Source organism: Sinocyclocheilus rhinocerous, unplaced genomic scaffold, assembly GCF_001515625.1.
Source record: "Sinocyclocheilus rhinocerous isolate Xijiao unplaced genomic scaffold, SAMN03320098_v1.1 scaffold580, whole genome shotgun sequence".
Classification (NCBI taxonomy): Eukaryota; Metazoa; Chordata; class Actinopteri; order Cypriniformes; family Cyprinidae; genus Sinocyclocheilus; species Sinocyclocheilus rhinocerous.
Window position 1 is genome coordinate 293,310 of NW_015670982.1, and position 26,580 is coordinate 319,889.

The 26,580-nt window shown below is 38.8% G+C and overlaps 2 protein-coding genes across 3 annotated transcripts in view; both read right to left on the reverse strand.

Annotated features, from left to right (window-relative positions):
• The window catches only part of LOC107734551 (protein FAM193A-like), a 31,871-nt gene extending 27,600 nt beyond the window's left edge, over window positions 1-4,271 (reverse strand). For both annotated transcript variants that reach the window (XM_016546541.1, XM_016546540.1), the window contains exon 1: window positions 3,956-4,271. In XM_016546541.1, coding sequence (XP_016402027.1) covers window positions 3,956-4,102 — 147 coding nt within the window. In that variant the 5' untranslated portion in view covers window positions 4,103-4,271. The remainder of the gene's footprint in view (window positions 1-3,955) is intronic.
• Window positions 4,272-8,407: 4,136 nt separating this feature from the next.
• Window positions 8,408-26,580, reverse strand: part of LOC107734554 (serine/threonine-protein kinase DCLK2) — a 43,449-nt gene continuing 25,276 nt past the window's right edge. The window contains exons 6-17 of the mRNA XM_016546544.1: window positions 25,307-25,354; window positions 23,579-23,663; window positions 23,051-23,156; window positions 22,637-22,694; window positions 21,681-21,800; window positions 20,873-21,019; window positions 20,119-20,252; window positions 19,800-19,877; window positions 19,527-19,623; window positions 14,861-14,947; window positions 14,424-14,537; window positions 8,408-9,216 (exon numbers count right to left, since the gene is read on the reverse strand). Coding sequence (XP_016402030.1) covers window positions 8,920-9,216; window positions 14,424-14,537; window positions 14,861-14,947; window positions 19,527-19,623; window positions 19,800-19,877; window positions 20,119-20,252; window positions 20,873-21,019; window positions 21,681-21,800; window positions 22,637-22,694; window positions 23,051-23,156; window positions 23,579-23,663; window positions 25,307-25,354 — 1,371 coding nt within the window. The 3' untranslated portion in view covers window positions 8,408-8,919. The remainder of the gene's footprint in view (window positions 9,217-14,423; window positions 14,538-14,860; window positions 14,948-19,526; window positions 19,624-19,799; window positions 19,878-20,118; window positions 20,253-20,872; window positions 21,020-21,680; window positions 21,801-22,636; window positions 22,695-23,050; window positions 23,157-23,578; window positions 23,664-25,306; window positions 25,355-26,580) is intronic.

The following is a 26,580-nucleotide window of genomic DNA, read 5'->3' on the forward strand; positions in this document are numbered from 1 at the left end:
ATGAAAATAAAACTTTGCGTTGAAGAAAAGTAGATTTTTGTTTGTATATGCTGTCAATTATAGCTCTTAGAAAGAAATTCGGAATCGGCAGATCACACTAACAAAAAATCGGAAATCGGAATCGGCCAAGAAAATTGCAATCGGTGCATCTCTACTCATAACGTTACTTTAATAGAAAAAAAGAAAATGCCATCGGAACTTGTGTGGCAATGTGTGCAAAAATAAATTTTGGTGCAAATTCCTCCGTCACTTGGTAGATGCTAGACAAATTAGGCAGGAGCCAACATGGACAGGTAGCGACCAAAAATACAGAGCAAAATTTGTTCCGTGTGGTGAATTAATGGCATGAAACCATTAAAATAAGACAAATCAATAATGAACTTCCAAGAGCTTTCATTTTTACTTTTGCACAATAAGCAGTAATACGCTTGATCTTCATTCTAAAATGTGGAACCTGAAGAAAAACTAGGAAACCTAAACTAGGAGTATTTTCCTTCCTGTTTTCCAGCCATAATTAATATGTTAAATGTTGAAATTTAATATAGCAGTCAAGACATAGCAGCTACTCAGATAATCTTAAAGGGATAGTTCACCCAAAAAAGAAAATTCTGTTATTAAATACTCACCCTCACATTGTTCCAATCCCCTAAGACTTTCATTCATCCTCAGAACACAATTGAAGGAATTTTAAATGAAATATTGGCGATTGAAGCATAAGTGAAGAAAACTTTCTATATAGTCGCTATTCTTGTTTTTTTTTTTTGGAGCACAAAAAGCATTCCCGTCACTTCAGAAAGTTAAAGTTTAACCACTGGAGTAACATGGACTACTTCCATGTAGGGCTGGGCAATAATTCAATAACGGTAATTATCACGATATAATTTTCCTTGATAAAACGATATGAAGAGTTCGATAAATGTTCGCTATAATGTTTATGCACCAAAAGTGGAACAAAACAGCGCGACTCATTTGAATCGTGCCACACGGACTGTTTGTCCGCTCGGATCAAAGTTCAAACTGCCACACGGCGTGAGCTCACTAGAGCAGATGCGTTTACTCGGTCACGCGAGCATTAAGCAGCACTGTGAGATCCAGTGTGAAGCGCTTGAATTCAGCGATGAACACAAATGACTCGGTGATTTAAACTAGTTTAAAGCCAAACAGGAGAAACACTGTGTGCAATGAGACAGTCAGAAGGCTTTTCAGTCTACAAATCGCCATCATTTACTATGGATTTACTGTAGTAACACTCACTGCACCGTGGTATTGTGGCAGAAATTTGGGATATTTACACTGAATTTTATTAAAGGAGTAATGGTATATAATTGTAGTATGTATTTGTGATTAAGCTATAGCATGTGTGCATTTATACTGAATGTTTTTAGACTACTGTTTTTCATACAACCTACCTACCGAGGCTACCTAAAAAAAATATAGTTATATTTTTACCATGGTATTGAGGTGCTATATGTGTGGTTTTAACTGTGTTTGTTTATCATGATTTAGATGTATGCTACTATGGAAGACCAATGCTTAGTTTAAATAAATAAATAAATAAATAAAAACTTGGTCAGAATAAATTTTACCATATAAAACTGAGGTTGCTACCATTTTTAACAGATGTTACTGATTTTGATAATGAACAAAAATTTACCTCTGCTGCATCCTAACTCAAGCTACTATCAAATGTGCATTTCTAAGAGACAAAAAGTTATATTATTATTATTAATATTATCAGGTAGCCCAAACCTGTTTCTTGATTTGAAACAATATCACTCAATAGAACATGCAGAAACTAAGAAATTAATTTTTCTATTTAGATATTTATTTTGTTAAGGAAAATTAATGGTCTGTTTTCTACAACTTTCACTTTGGAGCAAAAATCTGGCTTTAAACTTGAAAGAAATAAAGATTTGACATTATCAATATCGACTGATATGAAAAAAATTATCGTGATCATTTTTTTGGCCATATCGCCCAGCCCTACTTCCATGATGTTTTCACTACCTTTCTGGGCTTTCGAAGTGAAAGTTACTTGGGCTGTCAATGGAGGGACAGAAACCTCTTGGATTTAATTTATAATATCATCAGTTGTATTTTAAGGATGAATGAAAGTCTTAGGGGATTGGAACAACATGAGGGTGAGTAATTAATGACAGAATTTTCATTTTTGGGTGAACTATTTCTTTATCTTTGATAATAAATCTAAACAATAAAAATTAATAAAATATAAATAAAAAAATAAATAGTTTGGAATTTGCAGATGCTCGTTGAGCACATGTGACAGCAGGTTATCAGCTATTCAATAAATCAATGCTAGTAAAGACAGTAATTAGGCCTATCAAATCTAAAAAAAAACGTATTGCTTTATATATACAGTGTGAATTTTTTCCATGTTAAAATGCTTCTCTCTATCTTAGCTTAATATGCAGAGACAACAACATTTAAGCCAATTGTTGTTAGATTAGTCAAACACTGAGTGGTTGCTTGAGCACATTGACAGACACTGGCTTAACTAATGGCTGTTTGTCCAACCAGGGGCAAAGGAAGTGTTTGGGAAATCTGTTTGATGACCAAAAAAAAAAAACACTTTAGCTTTACCAAAAATGTTATAAGGAAAGGGAGAATGTGATTTCTTGAGCACCTGCTTAAAGCTAACCCTAACAAAACTGCCACAAGTTGATTCTGGCTGTCAGTTCGCATCAAAATGTTCTTCTAACCTATATTCAGTCTTATTTTTGATTAAATATTGCAATAATCAATTCTTAAAAGACCCAAACATGAACATTTCTAACTGTCTGTGATTTCTTACTAATGACATCTTCACAACATTTTGCCCGCTGGTTGCTGAAATCGCATTAACCAAAACCCGTGCAAGCAAAAGAGCTGTAATTCAGTCCAGTGATGCAATGGCCTCTTTTGCTTGCTTAAGTCAACACAGACCGATACTCTTGTTAAGCTACAGATGTGGTTTCCCTGGAAACAGAGGCATACCACCAGAAAGAATAAGTCTCTGACAAAGCCCTGAACACTGGACCCTGTGCTGCGAGTGGCCTATTCATTCCGACACTTCTTACAGCTGGACATCATGACTACACAACTGGAACCAGAGGAAGGCAGCTGATATTTTGAGGTAAGAAGAATGTATGTATATTAATATGGTATGCGTTAAGAAATAACTGTGCTGATGTAATTACATTACATCATACTACACTTGTGTCCAAAGCACAAACTTTGCACAAGACTCAATTCAAAACCACTGACAAATGTAATAAAGGGTTTGTTTGTTGACATTTAACGTTGACTATTTTCAAGCACTTCCGGTATGTTCCTACTTGACACCACTGCTGGAGTTCAGAAGGGCAATTATTACGTCAATTTTATTGAATAATAAAGCAAATAAACTTTTAAATATGAATAAGTCGGACATTGTTAAAAGTTATGAAATGTGAATAATTTGAACACACTGTGGCTTTAGCATTAGGTCTATCTACGTGATAACATTATTGTGGATCGCGGTTGATAAACAGTGATATTTTCAGCCTAAATACCGCATTTGTTCCTCTTTTTATGTAATAAGGTTAACAAAATAATATATTTATTGAAATACATATGTAAACACATCAGCTAACACTGGACAGCGCTTGACAAGTTAGCTTTGCATCACTCCGAGCAGCACAAATCACTCAAACTTCCATATCTACCACATAAAATCGCTTTAAATAGGCTTTACACACGTCTTTACTATTTTCCTCCCATGTTTCTGTGATCAGACCAGGAACTGTTTAAGATTAAATCTCTAGATCAGTAAAGCTCAGCTCAGACTCGATGTAAACGTGTGATCAGCTGCAGGAGCTCTCCTAGGCCTCCAATATCATGGAATCTGGACTGAACTACACCGCATTTAAGCTCTGATGCACCATCAACCGCCTCGCATGCCCCAGGTGCCGCTCACCTCTCTGTTGAGGCTCGGGATGGTGCTTGGGTCTCCGTGTGCGGTGCCGCTGGAGGGTGTTGGCGGAGCTCCGGCCTTCCCTGCGCCGCCGCCGCCCCGCTTATTCTTTCTGCGCTTCGCTCCGCGTTTAGCGTCTGTAGGACTCATTTCTACCCCACGAAATACACAGACAGCGCTCCGTCTACAAACAGCGGGGTCTCGGGTGCAATGCCAGGCTCTGGCGCTGCGAATACAGGTAAAATTTAACTGTATTTGAGAGATATAATCTAAGATTCTGCCGACTTGTTCACAGTATAGCAGACTTCAAATTCCAATATGGCCGACTCAACAGGAATTGGCCAATGGCGTTTACGCCATGACGCAATAGCGTATGATGCGCTTGGGGCTTATGGGAAAATGAGTTTTATTTTTGAGTTTTATTTTTTAATTATTACTCCTTGGTTAGATGTTGTGTCTGTGTCGGTGCTGGAAGATTGTTAAAGACAATCCAATTCTGATTCTTAATTTCTGCATGCGAGCATAAATGGATAATGAAGCTCTTTGTTATTCTATTTATTCTGGTGTCTTGCTCTATTTTAAGTTCTCTCTCATCCCACTTATTTAAGTCTCTTACAAGTGTGTTGTTTTTCTGGTCAATGTTTTGTTGTTGTTGTTGTTGTTGTTTTCTTGCTAATAATTTAAAATTGCCGTTGCTCTCCGAGGCCATGTTTTTAATCGCAGTAATAATTTTAGTCATTAGGTGGCGCTGATTAGCTGTTCTTACTTGCGTTTACGTAAAATAGCAGGCGAAATATCCTGTTTAGAGGTCAATATATGGGTCATTATTATACAATATTTGACAGCTCATTCTAATCAGTATCCCGTATTCCATATTATATATTGTTTAATTATAAAATGAATGTGGTGTCTGCTACAGATTGTTTAACTGAATCTGCCCTCACCTGTGAGTCAAATTTCACCCATCAAAACCATGAAAAATTCATGAAATCTTCATTGCAGTGCAGCGGGTCTAAAGACTCCAAATCTTGTCAATTTTATTTTATTTTTATCTCTTCATGAAGTCTATTACGATAACAGTGTTAGAAAATATATAGTGCTATTAAATTAAATATGAATGAAAAAATAAAATGTCAAAATGTTTGTGGTTAATATTAATAACGTTTGGCCTTTTCATAATATCCGGACACATAACAACTTATTCTGCTATAAATGAATGCTTTACAGCTTAAAGCTGCTATTTAATGCAGGGCCATCACTAAAGTAAAATAAAATAAAATAAACGGGTGGGCCACCTCTCACACTAAACTGAAAAGTAGGTATGTGACCGGAACTGTCAGTATGGACCCACTTTAGATGTCTCTTGCAACAAATTAATTCCTCCCTATTATGCAATACAATTTCTTGCAGTAACTGCTGTTCAAATGTGTTGTTAGTTGTCATTTTTGTTTTTGCCTTTAGTCCCACAGAGAACAGGTATGTGTGAAGGCCTAAATCAGGGGTCTCTAAACTCGGACCTGGAGGACCGGTGTCCTGTAGAGTTTAGCTCCATTCCTAATTAAACACACCTGAACCAGCTAATTAAGATCTTGCTAGGCACAGAAACTTCCAGGCCCCGAGGCGAGGACAGAGTTTGGAGACTCCTGGCCTAAATCTTAGTCAATGTAAAATATTTAGACTGAAAAAATTTATACAAATGTAAGACCATAACTAGTAAAGACCATACATGATAATAAATAAATAAATTGTGGCAGTTTGAACCTTTTAATCTCTTAATTTGATGTAGTGTCGTCCTTCAACCAACAGATGGCGACTGTTGCATTGCGGCAGTTTTATCGCTAGACAGAAATCAAAACTTTTAACTATTTGGTTGTTTAGTAGAAGGTTTGCTGTAATCATATATCATGATAAGGACAAGACAAGGATAACAACTGCAAGATAATTTTATTGCATTACTTTGATTACGTGATGATAAAGAACACTAACAGAAAATGACATTTATGAAATAGCCTTCCAGAGATGATACTGAATAGGCCTATTGCCATATTTCTCAAAACCTCCAATGCACGTCAAAAAAAAGCAGTGCATCATGTCATATACCTTTAAGTTCAATCACTCCCTGCAGGCTGACAGTTTCAGGAAATCAGTGCCATGGAGAGCAAAGAGATAACAAGTACAGCAGTAGCCGAGTACATGAAACAATAGATGCCAAATCCAAGACTTTAGATTGCAATCTAATACTTTTGCAACAGAGAAATCAAAATATCATGCATGACTCTGGATCGAAAATGTCAAACTATTCTAAAATACAATTTCACATTTTGTCTAATCTGTACAAATAAATTAGCAAAAGAACAAAACTATTAACAATCCCTACAGATTTCTTGCTTTGCTGGCTCAAATGAAGGCAACTCTAAACTACTGCAAAATGACCCGTAGTGCTAGGCACACCCTCTTAAGAAAGCACACACCAACAAATGCGAATTGCTTTCTTGTGTTTCTTCAGCGGAGTCAAAAAGTAAAGCAGTCTATTTTCAAACATACACTCAAAGAAAACGTCTCAGGTTACTTATGTAACCATGGTTCCCTGAGTAGGGAACGAGACACTGCGTCCTCTAGGGGTCGCTATGGGGAACGCCTCGTCGTGACCCGTGTCTGAAGCATACATTGAGAAAACACCAACTCGTTGGCCGGCGACAGCCATGATGTCACTACCGGTGCGACTATAGTATAAATAGGCGCCGGGAGCACACATCATTCACTTCTTCATCTGAAGCTTGCGTCCGCAGCATGGCAAGAAACCTAGAGGACGCAGTGTCTCGTTCCCTACTCAGGGAACCATGGTTACATAAGTAACCTGAGACGTTCCCTTTCATGGGAACTTCGAACTGCGTCCTCTAGGGGTCGCTATGGGGGAACGCCTCGTCGTGACCCGTGTCTGAAGCATACATTGAAAAAACACCAACTCGTTGGCCGGCGACAGCCATGACGTCACTACCGGTGCGACTACAGTATAAATAGGCGCCGGGAGCACACATAATTCACTTCTTCGTCTGAAGCTTGCGTCCGCAGCATGGCAAGAAACCTAGAGGACGCAGTGTCTCGTTCCCTACTCAGGGAACCATGGTTACATAAGTAACCTGAGACGTTCCCTTTCATGGGAACTTCGAACTGCGTCCTCTAGTGGTCGCTATGGGGAACGGTATACCCACGCCACCATGCTGAGGGGAGTGCATGCCAGAACCATGGCGAGCACTAAGTACCAACTCTACGATATTGCTATGGGAGTTGCCCCTGGGACGTTAGACGGCTGTCAGTGACGTTATTCCCTACGGCCAAAGGCCTAGGCTACAAACCCCAAAGACTTACCTGTTGGGGCCAGACTCCTGGGCCCGGGGTAGAGCTCAAGGCTTGGATTCAGAAATAGATTCCTTTAAGGGAATACGACCAAGAGCCTAGAATATACTAGTCTTGGCCTGTCACACAGAGGCTACCGCACGTTTCTCTTTGTATGTGCTGAAGGAACTGTCTCAACAGACCCCTAGTAGCAACACCCTGTTAAAGTAGGTATCCAGAGGATACATAGGAGGAGTGGTGCCCAAGGCGGAACCGGGGTTTTAAACCACTCAAATTCAAAGTCTTTTTCCTGTAGCATACTTAGATCCACCCTAAAAAGTGTTCAGCTATTCATAACCGGGACGTGAGCTGTTCACGTCAGTAAATACAAAAGCAGAGCTGATCTTTCATATCCAAAGCACCTATATACAATCAATCACACATTACGTTTTCAAACCCACTCTGGGTGCTGGAATCGGAAGTCAAGCTGGAAGAAGAAGAAAGCATGGAGACATGCGGACGACCACTATACAGACAGTTCTGAATGTACTTTGTTAAAGGCTGGATTACACTAAATGACTTTTAAAAACAGAACAGGTTTTAAAACACTAGGTGTCATAAACTTGTTGACTTTGTAAATAGTTAGAGAGAAAAACTAGACAGCATGTAATAAAAGACTGAGGATCACATAGGGTTACCAAGTCCACTGTTTTCCAGCGGAACTGCTGTTGCTGCAGGTTAAAGGGATACTTCACCCAAAAATGAAAGTTCTATCATCAATTACTTACTAACCCTCAAGTTTCCTTCTTCTGTTGCACATAAAAGAAGATATTGTGAATAATGTGGGTAACAAAACAGTTGCTGGTCCCCACTGACTTCCATAGTACGGAAAAAATATAATATGGAAGTCAGTGGGGACCAGAGACTCTACCCACATTCTTCAAAATATCTTCTTACATTTAACTGAAATGCTTATATTGAAATATTTTATAAACTGTGCTGGATGTTAAGTTTTCTGAGGAAGGGGAACTATAGGGAACATTTGAGCTCCTACATGAATACATATTGTTTATAATTACTGCATGGTGACTTTCAAGTTGAAATTGTGTATATCGCATAACAGTAACTGTAAAAAATTTAGTTTAGGCATATTTTAAGTTTTGATATTTGGGATAGGGTTATTGGGCTAGTTTTGGCCCATTTTTGATTAATCACTGGTATAGTTTTGTTTCGCAGACCTGGCAACTCTGCTTTCAAGCCTTTCCAAACACAAGAAACTCACTCAGAACAAACTCACCTCATTGCAAGGAGACACACAAATATACTGTATGTGTTCTATAATCGTCTCAAATATCAACGTTTGATATTCTCTTAACTGGTGGAATCATAATCTGTAACTAAAGACATTGTAGTCTGTGCTGCTCAACATACACAATTTTTTTTGTGAAATCTGCAGACTGGCTCTTACTTTGGACAATGTACTCGTCCAGACTGTACAAATCGGGGCAAAAGTCGTGTAGTGTATTCTAGCCTTTTAGCTAGTTTGAAGTTTCAAAGATTCGCAGAGTTGCTATTTATGTATTTATGCATTTATATTTGAAATTGTCTCCATATTGTTTTCCTAAGTAGTATTATTCTTTCTTCTGCAGGCCCTTGCTGACCTCAGCCTCAGCACTGCATTCTGGGAAGTGGGGAGGTTGGGCAGAGTGAAGGGAGGGCAGAGGTGCTGATGGTGCATTGGGGGTTGTTGAGGCTAAAGGCTCAATGGGAGCAGCACTCCTAGAGTCCTCCGATTGGACAGATGAGCGTCCCCTATGGGAGCGTCGTCTCTCTGGGTGGGTGGAGGAAGGGCTCTTTCCTGGAGGAGGGGGGCTGCGGTCCTGACGCCGGCGAGAAAGCTGGATGGTTTCCTTATCTAGAGCTGTGTTCTACAGGAGAGACACAATATGTTAATGTTCACATGATGTGCACCCACCCAAAAATGGAAAGGAAACTGAAAACAATTCAGTAGGGAAAGAGTAAGTGAGATGAAGTTATGATCTGGGAGGAAGATAGAGAGAGATCATTTCAATCTTAAAGAGACAGTGCACCCAAAAATAAAAATTCTGTCATCATGTATTCATCTTGTTCCAAAATTGTATGACTAAATTTCTTCTGTGGAACACAAAATATATATATATATATTTTGGTCCACAAGACAAGGTGACTTTCACTGGACAAAAACAGTTAATGGGGAGTTATGCTATGCGAATGCATATATATGTTGAATTACGTTGTTTTTTTTAAAGAAAGTGACGTCATATCATGACTGTTGCAGAAATTTCACGTGGTCAAAATGTAGTGTGACCTTGGCTTTAAAGGGTCATTTTTCATTTGCGTTTGCAACTTTGCAACAATTTTGCATATTTGTAGGATGAAAACAATTTGTGCAGTTAAGTTATATTTTGTTTTTTTTAAATATATATTTAATTGAGCTTTCAATTAAATTTCATGTGTAACAAAATCTATTCCCACTTTTTTTCCCTTTTTTTTTTCCAAAAATGTTCCCACTTTTTAAAATTACTTAAGTAGTAATTCTACTTAAACTACTTTCTGAGTGTAAAGGTTATTGCAGGTGATGGTTGTTCTGAGGGGTGCATGGTGAGTTCTTATTAATTTTCAGAAATGTTGCTAAATCTCTGCTTTATTTCTGCTTTGTCACACTTTATTACAGTCTGGGTCTTATGCTGATAACTTACAGATTTGACATATTAATCTAAAATATGTGTATTAATCTAAATATAGCCTTTTAATATTTCCAAAATGTCCCACAATCTTGATAAACTACCATGATGGCAGCCCCCTTTCTAGAAAAATCTGGATTCATACTATATAAAGTGTCTCTGGTGTTAGTCTCCCTTGGCAGAAATAGTGCTGACACCACAGATATAAGTAGTTAGCATCCGTGCAATAGCATCAGTATTTGCATTTGACTAAAATGAATAATTAAAAAAAAAATACACATTCTGCCTCTCGTTTGACACTGTAACGCAGTGGTTCCCAATCCTGGTTCTGGAGAACCCCCAACACTGCACATTTTAGATGTCTCCCTATTCAAACACACCTGATTCAACTCATCAGCTCATTAGTGAAGACTCCAAGACCTCAAATGTGAGTGTCAGATAAGAGAGACACCAAAAACGTGCAGTGTTGGGGGTTCTCCAGGACCAGGATTGGGAACCACTGCTCTAACTGAATAATGACACTAAAACATTCAAAATATCATCTTTTGTGCTCTGCAGAAGAAAGAAAGGCGCAGGAACAACATGAGGGTAAGTAAATGATGACAGAATTTTCACTTTTGCGTATCCCTTTAAGAAATAAAGCAAGCTGTTCTGTGTTTTTCCCCATTTCTGTAAGAAGAAACATGTTCAAACTAAGATATAGAAGACAATATACATGACCTGGTTTCACTGAAAAGTCAATACTATCGATCACATCACAGGTGGGAGAAGACCACCGCAGTAAAAGAAAATGGCAGAGAGTGAAAAACACCACTGAAGTTCATGACGGGATTAAAGCGAGTCAAGAATTCTCTAAGCTGCCAACTTTCCATGTCTTGTAGGGGAAAATGATCATCTTCAGTGATGTTACTGTCACTTTCTCCCAGTATAAAAGTGTATGTGTGAGGAGACAGAGGCGGGGAGGGAGGAGCATAGCAGTTAGTGTTAGTACATACCATTGCCTTGGAGCTAGTCAAAGGATAGCAATGCCATGGGGAGAGCAGAAGCAGAGGACAGAGACTAGTCTTACTCACTGAGCACATACAGCACAAATTCATACACAACACTAACATAACCTCTAACACTTCAGCTGAGAGACATTTCACAAGGACTACTTCAGAAACACTCAGCTTGCTTGATTGAAGCAAAGATATAGCCACTTAAAGGGGCAGTTCACTCAGAAATGAACATTCTGACATTATTCACCCTCAGATGCTTCCAGACACACATGATGCTGTTTTTCTTATCCAAACAAGCTGTCAAGTTCCAAAAAGAACAAAAAGCAATATAAATGCATGTAAATATAGTCCATACCTCTCTTCTGAAGCATTTGATTACTTTTTGCGTCTATGCTGCAAGTTTGCTTACAAGACATGAGAACCAATGTCATTTGTTATTATTGACGTCAAATACATACCATAGGAACCATATTTAATTTGAGAGCTGATTATCAGTGCATCAACTTTAGTCTGGTCATTACAAAGCTATCATTTCAGAACACATGGAATACAGCAAATTAGTCATATAGATTTTTTTTTTTTTTTGGTAAAACCTGACAGACCACGGTTATTAAGAACTGTCATTGTATGGAAAATATCCATGTGACAGTTCTTTAAAAAAAAACTCTTCTTTCAGTATATTTGGAATGACATGAGGGTGAGTAATTGGCAAAAACTTCATTTTGGAGTGAGCTATTCCTTTCAATTGTGACATGATCTGGTTTCTTTGGTACGTTCCTCAGCTGTAGACAAAACCAGTTATTGAAAAGAAAGCTGACAAAACAAATAGGACGTGTCTGGACCCTATTAATAAATATACATATACTGGCTTTAAAATAAAATAAAATACAAATTTAATTAAAAGGGAAAAAAATCCCCATTTTATCTAAAATATCTAAATAACTAAATTAAAACTTTCAGTAAAATATTTCATCCAAGGCAATTGTTGTGCATAATTAAGCATCTCTCTCTCCCGGTCATTAGATTTATTAATTTAAATTATTATATTACAATACTGCCAGAAGATGGCAGATTTTCATATTATCAAAACACTTTCTTTGAAATTTTGATGGCAATGGTCAAGGTCCTAAGAGTGAGGCTCATTTTGGGGACGTTTGCCAGCTGCCATGAAATAGACTATGTCTGGATTAGGTAACAGAGAGAGAGAGAACCCATTGAATTGGAGTGTTAATATTACAAGCAGTCAGTATTGCATGCACGCTAATACAAACCTTCCAGCTAAAGCCCAGAAAGAAAACGATATACAGCAATAATGCAACAAATCCATATGGCACCGAATATCACATCAATAAACTAATTTAGAGAGCCACCATGAACATGGAGTGGAATGAGAAGATGAAAAGACAAAAAATGGACCAGATTATGGTTGGGACATGAGGTATGGTATGATTGTTGTCTAGAATTAGATGCAGGACCAGCAAATGCTGAAAAACCCAGTGAGAGTGAATAAGAGGTAGTCAGAGTGCAGAGACGGCTAGATTTTAGTGTAGTCAAAGAACTCAAGCTCATTAAAAGGAGGTTTAGGTTTGGAGTCAAATACCCAATATCCAGTGGTAGACATCACTTCGGGTCTTGGGAGAGCAAGGAAGGGGTGTTGTACAGCCCTGCCCTTACAGTTCAAACTGTCAAATGAGATTCACATCAATGCCCATTCAGCCAGAGTCCCTGCTGCTGCTGCTTTTTCAAGCAGTGAAGTTAACAAAAAAGGACCATAGATTTTTAAAAAAGCTTAGGGTTTTAACAATGTATTATACAGGAAAATGCCATAAACAAATGCCTCCTATACAACGCTTAAATTAGTATCATCAGAATGTTCACTAATATAATTTATCTCCAGCAGAATCAATGCAAATATATTATGAATATTCAATATACCACTTAGCAGTTATTTAAATGTATACTGAGGTCTTAATTTCAAATATCAAAAATGAAATTTCCTTTCTGCATGATGGGTTCAAGTACAAACAATGAATGATAGGTAGTATGCTTGATCGTGACAATGTAGACAAGGTGAAGACCAGTGACAACACTGAAAACAACACATTTACAGAGACAAACACCTTAATGACAGTGAGAAGAACTAAGACAAGGCTGGCAGTGAGGGGTTTATGGCGCAGTGAACTGGGATGGAAATTTAATAAGACATGGGGGTGGAAATGGCTGAAAATGCTTCACCCATGTCTCCATGTCTCCCTCTGAGCTCATAAAGCACATTCTATCAAGCAATAAAAGGATTATAATGAGTCCTTCAGCAATTTTCAGGCTCTACAGAGAGCAACACTTTTTTTTCACTTTTTTTTCAATGGGCTTGGTCCTGTATTTACATTTTTTTTTTTTTTAGCATAAAAATCTGCATATTAGAATGATTTCTGAAGGATCATGTGACACTGAATACTGCAGTAATGGCTGCTGAAAATTCAGCTTTGCATCACAGGAATAAATTACATTTGAAAATATATTAAAATAGAAAACACTTATTTTAAATAGTAATACATTACTGTTTTTACTATATTTTTGATAAAGTAAATGGTGAGCATAAAAGACTTATTCAAAAACATTAAAAACATACCGTATAATGTATTATGTATTTGGAAAAAAAAGTTACAATAGAAAACTAATGACTTATAGTCATTGAATATAAGCATAAAAACAGCATATTCAAATGTATACAAATATATAAGTCTTTGGTTGGCTCTCTCATGGATTTATGGATTATGGGTAGTACACTCTCAGAAAAAAATTAGCAAAAGCTGTCACTGGGGCGGTACCTTTTCAAAAGGTACACTTTTGTACCTTTTAGGTACTAATATGTACACTTTAGGTACTTCTTTAAGGTACCAATCTGAGAGTGTACGGTAGTTTTTAACCATCAATTTGGCTTTTGAACATATTTAAAGAGGTTTTCAAAAGTTGAAATCATGTTACTCGTGGCATGTCTGTGTTGACAGGTTTATACATTATCACTTAAAATAAAATCTAATTTCTATGGAGAAATGAAGCCTGATTTTTTTACTTGCACCTGATGTGCTGTTTTCTAAAGTCATGTCCTATTTTATAGCTCTGGCATATTTTGTCCTGTGCTACAATACAATAATCTCTAATATTTCCTGAGATTTAGAAGTTATGTAAGTCATGAGTGCTGAGGGAGACAAACTGATTGATTTGATGCTGGTGTCCACAGTGGCTGTAATTTCAGTGACGGCTATGCTTTGGAATTATGTGTAATCCAAGTACTAATCATCAGGGGCCGAGAGGATGACATTGGTTATTTTTTAAGCAAAGCATATTAACAGACGACAGCAGCTGCAGTTATGATGTGCAGACTGTTTCTCATGTGTGAGTGTGTGTGCTCACCACAATAACAGAGACTCCAGGGGAAATGTTGCTCTGTTTCTGCACAGAGTTAAAGTGCTTTTTGAGTTTACCTGCTACCTCCATCTTCATATTGTTTTCCATCGCAGAATCCTCCTGTTGGTTATTGAAGTGGATTAGGATAGGCCAATCTAACGGTGAGCAATATAACTTTGTTCACCAGAACATTCAGACTAAATTGTAGGTTTCAGTTTGAAAAATAATTTGAAGCATAAATCAAAACCACTTCTAATACAGCTCAAATGACACAAATAATGTTTTATGAGTAAGTATGCAAGTGAATCCCTTGTGGCCAATCATACCACATTTTGGTACATTATATCTTATAAATAGAAATCTGATACTGTAATGTTGCACATGCATTACCTAACTTGACAAAAAACATACACATACACACAGCACTAAACCTTTTCACACACATTTACCGTGACCCAGGGGTGAGACAGAACATCCTCTGCTGTGTATCTGGCCTCTACATTCACCTGCAGCATGTGACCAATCAACTCCTGTGCGAACACACCATGATCATATTTTCAATAAACAGATGTCAAGAAAATGTAATACATTTTATCATAAAAACAGAAAAGGTACACAAAAAGACAGAAAACAAATAGTTCCCCTTCAGGAACTCGTGCTGCATCAGAAACGCTTTGGGAACAAGCATGTGTGAAATCAGTCCAATGAAATGGCAAGACCTCATAGATGGGATGACATAGCGACCAGGAAGCTTAAAAGCACCTGTGGAGGGGTTAGAGACGGGATTGTCCTTTTCTTCGCCCTCACCCACCAGATCTAGCGCTCTCACTCATGGATCAGAACCCCGCAAAAACAGCTGGAACCAGAGCGGTGCTCCCGGTCGAAGTCTTTGAGGCAGAAGACTGATCTGAGGACCATCATTCTCACCAAGAAAGCTTCGGCCAAGAAGTATTGACGCCTGTGGCACTGGACTTCTGAGGGCAGGGCCCTCTGGGGAAGAGCGGTGTACACCTCATTATACAGTGCCCGTCTCTCCTCAGTGCCCTCAGGAGATCGGTCTGTCAACCCTATCACCCCCGGTGCTTCAGGGCACAGCAGTCTCACAGTGAGCACAGCTCTCACTGTCCGCCCGGAAACATAGTGGCTCTGGGAGGCGCGCATCCTCCAAGGAGGTTATTAGAGCAGTCAGCTTGGTCGTTCCCTGCTGGTCATCCGCTTCAGGGCACCAAGTTGACTGCTCAAAGTACACCAGAGGTCAGTCTCGAGAGACTGATTGCCTTAGTAGACCATCTGGCAGCGTGGAAACTTCTGCCAATTGTGCCAAATGTGTCTCAATGGGTCCTTCTTACTGTATAAAGAGGCTATAGAACCCAGTTTGGTTCTTGTCTGCCTCAATTCAATGGGGTCAATCCCACTCTGGTGGGCCCCGAGCAGGCTCTGGTAATGGAACAGGAAGTAGACACTCTCTTGAGGAAGGAGGCCATAGAACGTGTTCCTCCTCTCTCGTGAGAGTCCTGGTTCTACAGCTGTTACTTCATTGCTCCAAAGAAGGATGAGGGCTTTGTCAGCTGAACTGCTCAGTCATGAGGTTCAGGTTCAAAATGCTGATGCTTAAACAGATCGTGTCTCAAATCAGGTCAGAGGACTGGTTTGTCACAATAGATCTAAAGGATCTTGACATCCTTCATCTATAATATCAAGTTCTTCCTTTCAGCCTAGCACTCTCACCCTGCACTTTTACCAAGTGTGCGGCATTCCAGGGCATTCGCGTGCTCAATTATATTGACGATTGGTTGATATTAGCTCAATCGGAGCAGATGACTGTTTGGCATCGAGATGCTGTCCTCGCCAATATGAAAGAGCTGGGGTTAAGGTTGAACGCCAAGAAAAGTGTGCTTTCTCCAAAAAATAACCACTTATCTGGGTGATGTGTGGGATTTGACCACGATGCAGGTACATCTGTCTCCTGCTCGAATCGAGTCGATCCTCACAGCCGCAAAGAGGGTGAAGCTAGGCCAGTCACTCAGTCAAACAGTTTCAGAGACTGTTGGGTCTGATGGCGGCTGCATCCAACGTGACACCTCTTGGCCTGCTGTACATGAGACCCCTGCAGTGGTGGCCTCGAACCAAGGGGTTTTCCCCGAGGGGCAACCTGCTTTGCATGATCAAGGTCACACGATGATGCTTACGTGCCTTAGTCATGTGGAGGAAGCCTTGGCCCCTGTCTCAAGGCCCGGTGCTGAGGGCTCCTTGTCATCGCGTAACGCTAACAACGGATGCCTCCCTCCCCTTCGAGGCAAGGGCCAAGGCCCGGGTAATGGAGGCTCCACCCTGAGGTGGTGGAGCAGATCTGGAGGGTGTCCGGCCAGGCCTAAGTGGACTTGTTTGCATCACGAGAGACCTCACATTGTCCACTCTGGTTATCCCTCACATACCCAGCTCCTCTGGGACTGGATGCTATGGTACAGACGTGGCTGAGACTGCATCTGTATGCATTTTATCCAATTGCTCTGCTCCTGGGAGTTCTGGAGAGTGTGCACCGTTCGTCCGCTGCTAGTAGCCCCGTTCTGGCCGGGCTGAGTATGGTCCTCAGACCTGGTGGCCCTTCTTGATGGCTCTCCATGGGAAATTCCCGTCAGGAGGGACCTCCTCTCTCAGGCGGGGGGCTCGATTCTTTCACCCCTGACCCGGAAGTTATGGAAAATGTGGGTGTGACCCCTGAGTGGGCACAGCTCATAGCTTCCGGTATCTCAACTGAGGTTGTTGAGACCATACTTCAGTCCAGAGCTCCCTCCAAAAGGAAACTGTACTCCTTGAAGTGGAACCTTTTCTTGGTGTGACATCCGTCAGCTGGACCCAGTCAATTGCCTGGTTGGTTCAGTGCTGGACTTCCTGCAGGAACGGTTTTCCGCAGGGTTAGCCCCCTCCACCTTGAAGGTGTACGTGGCAGCCATAGCTGCTTACCACACCCCCCTCGGTGGTCAGTCATTGGGGAGAAACCCGTTGGTTACAAATTTCCTCCATGGCACGTTAAGGCTGAGGCCTGCTTCATGCTCTAGAGTCCCGTCCTGGGATTTGGCCGTGGTCCTAGAAGCTCTCTGTAATCCTCCCTTTGAACCCCTTGAGGAGGTTCGGGAGAGGTTCCTTACAGTTAAGACTGTTTCCTACTCATCATCTCTTTCCTTAAGAGATTTGGTGACCTTCAGGCCCTTTCTGTGGCCCCTTCTTTTCTGGAGTTTGCACCTGGTATGGCTAAGGCATTCTTATACCCTAGGCTAGGGTATGTGCCTAAGGTGCCCACCGTGGTTCTACGGCCCGTTATGCTGCAGGCTTTCTGTCCTCCTACCCTTAGGGACCCAGACCAGGAAAAGCTTAATCTTGTTTGTCCAGTCAGAGCACTGGATGCTTATGTCCACAGAGCTTCCCTGCGTAGGGAGTCTGACCAGTTATTTGTTTACTTTGGTCCGTCCCAAGAGAGGTTTCCCGGCAACCAAGCAGACCTTAAGTCGGTGGATTGTGGATGCAATATCTTTGGCTTATGAGTCCACTAACCTCCCTTCACCCCTGGGGGTCAGAGCGTCACACTCTACTAGAAGTGTGGTAGCCTCCAAGGCATTTCTCTCTGGGGTGTCAATGCATGACATCTGTAACACTGCAGGCTTGTCCACCCCACTTACGTTTGTCAGGTTTTACAACCTTGACATGGGAGCCACTCCTGGCTCCTCTGTTCTCTCATCCTAGTTGTATAGTGTTCCACACTAGGCAGGAATTTGTAACCATGGCGGAGTGAGTTTTCTCATTCCCAAAGCGTTTCTAATGCAGCGCAAGTTCCTGAAGGGGAACGTCTCTAGGTTACGTATGTAACCATGGCTCCCCTAAGGAAAAGACCATTAACATGATCTAAAAATGTTTAAGTACGCAAAATAAATAAATAAATAAATCTGATATTAGGACTGCTTGTCCACATTTGCACACACAGCAAACATTCTGTCATTCAGTGCAGAATAATATGTTAGAAACCCAGCAAGCAAAACGTTCTAAAGCTGGATGGGGTAAATGTGAAAGGGGGAGGATGTGAATGAGATGATATAATGATGTGAGTAGGATGAAACAGAGTAGGGTGCAGTCAGGACAGAGAATATAGCATAAAGAATGAAGGATGTTAAGGTAAATGGGTGAGAGTGAGACAGTGTGTTTAAAACATGCTAAAGGAATAGTTCAGCCAAAAATGAATAGGTTACGTATGTAACCATGGCTCCCCTAAGGGAACGAGACATTGCTGCATGTGCTTTTAAGCTTCCTGGTCACCACATCATCCCGCCTATGACATCTCGCCATTCGACTGGACTGATTTCACACGTGCTTTAAAGCGCGGTCATGCAGAGGCGTTTCTGATGCAGCGTCTCGTTACATAACCTAATGACGTTATTTTAAATCTTTGTGCTTTAAGTTAAGGAATTATGGTAAGTGAGGACATACTTCAGTGAATCCAAACGTCAGAAAAGGACTTTTAGTTTGTAATTTAGTTTGTAAAACATTAGTCTTAGTGACACATTTAGTCTGAGCCCTAATGATCTAACGTTTCTGGATTATGTTCAGGCCCAAACAGAATCTGACTTTTTAAAAAAAAATAATATATTATATATAAATACATCTAAAATATAATATTGTAAATGTGAAAGGGGGAGGATGTGAATGAGATGATATAATGATGTGAGTAGGATGAAACAGAGTAGGGTGCAGTCAGGACAGAGAATATAGCATAAAGAATGAAGGATGTTAAGGTAAATGGGTGAGAGTGAGACAGTGTGTTTAAAACATGCTAAAGGAATAGTTCAGCCAAAAATGAAAATGTGTTGCAAATTTACTCACTCTCATGTCATTCAAGATGTAGATGATTGTGTTTCTTCATCAGAACAGAGTTAGAGAAATTTAGCATTACATCACTCACTAATGTTACTAAATGTTACTAATGCTACTCAACTCTGATGAAGAATGAAACTCATCTACATCTTGGATGGCCCGTGGGTGTGTACATTTCTAACAATTTCGACTTTTTAGGCAAACTATTCCTGTAAGTGTTGTCAGTGTGTGTTTGTCTCCACTCACTTTAGCAGAATCTGTGATATTGTCCCAGAAGGGTGATGGGAACTCTAAACGCCCCACTAGAATCTGATCAAATAGGTCCTCCTGGAGGTTATTCTCACTACAAAAACAAATGCCAAGCACACAGACAATAAAAAAATATATTTAATGTTTAACAACTGCTGAGAACAATACATACAAAACATGAGCAATATGAACAATATGAGACTAAATATTAGATTTTAAACACTGTAGATTATTAACATGAAGGACTGAGCAGGTACTATCTTGTGGTACCTGCAGAAAGGTGGAAAGCCACATAGGAGGATGTAGGTAATTACTCCAGCTGCCCAGATGTCCACTTTTAGCCCATATCTGCGGCGATGCCCAGACAGAAAGACACAGTCAATAACATTCAGCCCCCAGTATTTTAAAGGCTATTAAAGGCAGAGTAAGTGATTTTTCAAAAACACTTTAGAAAACTGATTCGCGCCGAATCGCAAAACGCTATTCATGCCATCACTTTAGAAAAATAATAATAAATAAATTAATATAATAAACGATAAAAAAAAAAAAAAAATGCTTATATGAAAACAAAACAGTCAGTGATTCTTACCCTGACTCTGTTATGATTTCTGGGGCAACATAAGTAGGTGTTCCACAAACAGTGTAAAGCGGCCCTTCAACCACTGTGGCTAAGCCAAAATCACCCAACTTTAATGACTTTATACCATTAGGGTACTCGCACACCTACAACACATAGTGAAAAAGGCAAAAGGATTATTTTTATCCACCCGGATTTACATTTTTTCCTTTTGACATACCTTAAGTCATTTTCCACAAACAAAGTGCAAAGTTGTTTTCTTCACAGGTTTTGTATTTCTGTACTGCTGTGTATGTGTTAAAGATGTGTGAACTAAAGTATTTTCAGATTTATTGTCTCATTGTGCAGAATGTGTAGGTGTATATACCTGCAGTGGCGGCTCCTGCCAATTCTCTTAGGGGGGGGGCAAATGTTTGCATGATTAATGAGGATAGGTCACCCATTCAATTGATAAATTAACGGCTAGTTAAAGATGTAAAGGAAACTGGACTACTTATATTAATTAAAAAGTCTGACAGAAATCGCCCAAAAAGGGGCGGTACTACACAAAACGCCACTCGACGCTGATTGGACTATTTAGAGGCAGAACAAACAGTGAAAGCTAGCGTAACACTGTGGTTGAATGTGAAAGAAAAAAATCCCTCCCTTTCGCGCTTTGGTGGTGCGTCGCCCAATCGCCCTAATGGAGAAACCGCCCCTGTATACCTGTATATTGTATATTTAATGTCTCTTTTGAGGATATGTTTGACTGCGTATATGAGCGTACCAGCAGATTCTCAGGTTTGATGTCTCGATGGACGATACACATTCTGTGCAGATATTTGACAGCCGCCGCCAGGTTGAATACCATTAAACTAGCATCTCTTTCAGTGTATTTTGTCGAGGAGGTGATTGCATCAAACAGATCTCCACCCTGAAACACACAGATGGCAATACAAATAACTAAAAATCTCAATCCCTGTATTTTGTATAAAACACACTTTCACCCAGAGGTAACATGTTTTGGCCTTTATATGGGCTAAGTGTTTGATCAATATCGAAAGCGGCCATTTAGTGCAATGTTGCTGACATCAATACACAGAATTTGTAATGCATTTAACTTTCCTATAATGCAGGGTGTTTTTATATCTGATTTTATATTTGGGGATTTTATTTCATTGTGAAAATTATATAATACAATACAATACAATACAATACAATACAATATTATATTATATTATATTATATTATATTATTAGTTTAGTTTAGTTTTTTTGTACATAAACTACTGGTCAAAAGTTAAAAAGACATTTATATTGTTGCAAAAAATTTCTATCTCAAATAAATGCTTTTCATCAAAGAATTATAAAATAAATTAAAAAATTAAAAAATCACAGAAATATCTTACAGATGCCAATGGTAGTTTGAATGGTAGTGTCTGATATAAAAACAAAATAAATATCAAATGATATATTAAAAATCAAAGAATTATATATACTGTAATTATAAAGTTCAGAAGTTTCAGAAGCAGAGTGTGCAATGTTGAGAAATGTATAGATTGTATCAGAGTGTATAAGGTGACTAACAAACAGTACCTTCACAAGTTCCATGACTAGATAGAGCTCAGTGGGCGTATCCACCTCCTCAATCAGCATGATGATATTAGGATGCTTAACACACCTCAACACTGCCACCTCACTCTCGATCAGGTGCTCCTGTGTGTTCAAAGCATGTGTCACAACAAATTCCCAACTATACAGCAACTCTCTGCATTCTTTTGCCTTTAGCTGCCGAGGCATAAATCTGCATGAATTCCTGAGGTTTTCTCTTGCAGGAAACCAGGCAAACAGGAAATCAACTTCCTTGGTTAAAACACAGACTGAAATTAGATTATGAGACATTGGCCACCAATATAACTGCTGTTTACATATCATTCATATATGGCCAAAAGAATGTGAACACCCCTTCTAAATAATGGGTCTTGCTGTTCCAGTAATTCCAGTGAAAAGGAATCAAAATTCAGCAGCATACAATGGCATTACAACTTTGTTGCAACAGTTTGGGGAGGAACTTTACCATTCTAACCCCAGTAGATAAAGGGAGATCCATAAAGACATTATTTACTGAGTTTGGTATAGAAGAGCTTGACTGGTCTGTGCAAAATCCCTTAATGCCATTGAACACCTTTAGGATAAATTGGGTGTCATTTGTTGGTCAGCTTTTCTCCCATGACTTGCAAAAACTGCAGCATGCTGGATTAATGGAAATACATAAAATATAATCTAATCAACCATATTAAATGGACCAAAAAAAAATTTCACGGACCACCGAGACCTAAATAATTTGCATTGCAATAACCCAACCTTTCAGGCAGTGTTCAAAACTCATAAACAGCTATAATTGCATCATTATAAGGACAAAATATATGTATTATCAATAAAAACAATGCAAAATAGTTTCATGGCTGGTAAGGAATATTTACAGCTGGTATTGTCTCAATTCACTCTCTCCATTGGCTGGTGTCACAAAAAGTCTGTAAAGTCCAACTCACTTTGCCTCTGCATTTGTTTTTATCGATGATCTTCAGTGCAAACTCCTTTCCAGTGGATCTGTGGAAAGAAAGAAATAGAACAATAGACTTTGTTTCAGGGAGGTTAATGAAGGTCCGTTTTGGGTGCATTCCTCAGGAACCAATTTATAAGCTGGATGTCCTTTTTGTGCACAAGAGATCTTCCTTTGAGCATTCTAGCCTAAAAACACAAACAGGAAAACCGAATCTAGATGTGAACAGTATTATTTATGTATTTTAATCAGAGATCACGACAATAACCAACTTAGAAGGGAGAACAAACAAAATACAACACAATTCTATTGACCCCGAAGAGCTATTTTATCTTTTTCTGACAGAACATAACAGAAAAAAAAAAAACATTTAAAATTATTTTGTAACTTGTAATTTTCTTACCGTTCGACACACTCCTTTACCACAGCAAAGTTCCCGTCACCTATAACTTTGCCAATTTTGTACTTATCCAAAATAGTGGAAGCAGCAAGGTTCCTGTTTCCATTAACTAAAGGGAACAAACCAATACATGAAACATATCAGACTAAAAAGAACATAATTTTCTTACCATATGATCAAAAATGTTTTCATGTGAAAAGTCATGAGTGTAGGGATGTTTTGTAAAACCACCAACATCCTCATCCAGCAATTCAAATTTGGTCAGAGCACTAGGCAGACAAATAGCCGAAGGTCATTCTGACTCATACAGGGACGTTTGCTCATACACAGCCACCACAGTGTGTGAAAGTGTGGGAGAGTGTGTGGTGGAGTGCCTGAGCAAATGTGGCACAGAGTGGCATGTGTCAGCACTTTCACCGCCAAACCTTGTCAGGCCCCTGAAATGCCCTTCGGGGACTTCTAGGCTTGAAACACACTAAGATCCAAGGTGAGTGAGGACATGACAGTGATTCATAGCGGGTGGACGTTTACCTTCAGGGCTCACACTGTTGTTATGTTGTTGGGGAGTCTCAGAGGAGCCGTTCACATTGGTTGCAGAGGAGTGATGTGCTGGAATCTGCAAACAGAGACAAAATAAGTCACAAAGAACTAAAACATTTAAAACTCCTTAAAAGCACCATAGATGTTTTACTTGCATACAATAGTGACAGGGCTGGGCAATATAACTAAAAAAAGTATGAGTGATTTTTGTTTTCCAAACATCAAATGTAGCCGAGCATATTAAAAATGTATTTTTAAGTAAGTAAAAGTATTCAAGGCAGGGCCTTAACCATCATAGATTGATCAATAGGTCAAGGCATGTTTTCAACAATGTTTTTCACAATGAAACAGTGCAGAATGAACATAAGGCACACATATTACAATGGCTTTGTCATCACAGGAATAAAAAACATTTTAAAATATATTAAAATCAAAACCAGTTATTTTAAATTGCAATAATCTTTCACAATAATTCTATGTATTTCTGAACAAATAAATGCAGTCTTGGTGAACATAAGAGACTTCTTTCAGAAACTTAAAAAAAAAAAAAAATCTTACTGACCCCAAACTTCTGAATGATAGTTTTACTGAACATAAGACTCCAGTGAACATTTCCTAAGCGATAATGCTAAGTATTATTCGAATCAGAGTTTGATGAAATAATTTAGATTAATTTCTGATTCATAAAAAGATCATAAAATGAACTTTGCCTGAAACTGGTGAAGCTGTATGCATATTGAATGTGTTTTAACTCTGAATAGTCATTATTGGTAAACGTGCACATTTACCACCTTCCTGATTCACAAATCCATATTCCTGGTAATATAAAATAAGTATACATTATTACCTTACTTTATTAATTTCATTAAATCAAAACTAACAAAATATATAAGTTCATAGATATTAAAACATGTCTTAGCAGTCAACAAGGTATACGTTACACGCACAGATCACAGAAGCCAATGCCCAAATAAAAGTTAATTAAATGCATTGTGATATTTATCACCAAATCAGCATGATGATCAAACCTCAGGAATTCATGCAGATTTATTCCTCGGGCAGCTAAAGGCAAAAGAATGCACAAATCATTAATGTTCGCTATATTGCCCAGCCCTAGTAAAAAGAAAAGCTGTGAACTGGATATACTGTAGCAGCTATGCGATTATACTAAACCTTCAAATAAAGCATAGTATTTTTTATCAATAGCATACTGCCATCTGACACTGAGCATCATCCTTAGTGAAATAAATGGTTGATGAGAAGACAAAGAGAACTGTCTGGAAGACAAACTGCGTGTGACTGTGATTGAAAAAAAAATGGACTTAAAAATGTTTAAATGGTCTGGCAATCAGTATGATTAAAAAGCCTGCGTGTTATCTTGATTCAGCAGCCAAATAAGAATTAAGCCGAAGTGACAGTGTCATGTGAGAGAACACTAAGTAAGCCAATGGAGACAAATACTGGCAGCACCCTGGTTAAAGCTGGTGTAATAGAGGCCACAGGATTCCTCTAGGTACACAAGTAACAGTTGGGTATTACAAGCTGTTTTGAAGGATTCAAATACTCCAGTGGATTGGAAGTTGAAATATACAGCCATATACTATGCTGTTAAAGTGACTGATACAATCATTTGTGTAAGATCCCAACTAAAAATGTGAATACCCAGAAGGAACTGCAGCTAATTTGAATGCTGCTACAGAAGGCAGAGTTTCATAATACCTGTACAGAGAGACAGAGGGGGACTCCCATCCGCTTGTTGCAACTAAACTAAAGGCAAGTGGGAAGATATTTATGTAACCACAACGCTGGCGCGTTTGGTCTAAAATTAGCTTGAAATCTCAGGAACAAAGTGCAAAGAACCTGCCTCACAGGCAACTTACCATCAAACCACTTATTCAGCCATATCTCCAGTATAAGACCACAATAATGGTAGAATACTATGAATAATTTGTTAAAGGCTGTTTCATAATAGAAATTCACTGTTTCTATTAAATATGCTATGAAATATGCTATTTTCTAATTTCTGAAAATAGCATATTTCTAAGTTTTTGCAGACATTGGTCTTATACAGCTTTGTAGACTTAATATAATGTAATATAATTTTTACTTAAACAACATTTCACTTTGTTTCAGATTTTTTATCTCAGACATCATATTAGAGTTCCTTAGGAAAAATAAAATAAATAAATAAACGAGGCAATTTATGACATATAAGAGATTAAATTAATATGCATGACACTGGCCAAATAATTTATTATTTATTAATTTCAACTCCAAATGTCTGAATTGCAGACTTACTATCTTGACAAATCTAAGCATAATATATGACATGTCGAGCTCTCTTCTGAAAAGCTAAGTCATCCTTGTGAGATCCCTAAGGAAGTGGATCTCTCTCTCTCTCTCTCTCTCTCTTTCTCAAAAAAACAAACAAACAAAAAAAAAACAACATCTGAGATCTCATTTGTGATTTTTCTATAAGTTGACTTAGTGTGTGCCAAACAACTCTCTATTCACTATTAAATCTACCACTAAATCCTCTAAAAATGAATGAAAGTGTCTCCTTGTCATGCAATTTATCCTTGTGCTTTCAAGAAGCTTTAAAGATAGCACCCGTACAAAAAAGAAGCTTACTGTCTGATAGACAGGTCAGTTAAGCAGATTAACACCAGGAGTTCTCGAGGCTATGATCATACTTGACTTTGACCTTTGGTTTAATTACAGATCTGTAGTCAGATCTCATGCCTAGACTCACAATGCTTCCAAGAATAGGCGTGATTAGGTCTATCAGAGCGGATTTTCTGTTACAAGTGCTGTTGAAGACTTCTATGTCCTTACAAGATAATGTTGAAACAAGACTGATGCTAAATGACCACTATAACTACTGAACACTCTCAAATGTTTTATGCACCTGGTATGGTGTGATAATTAGAAACTCTAATAAGGAAAATCAGGGACAAGTAACATTGTATATATATATATATATATATATATAT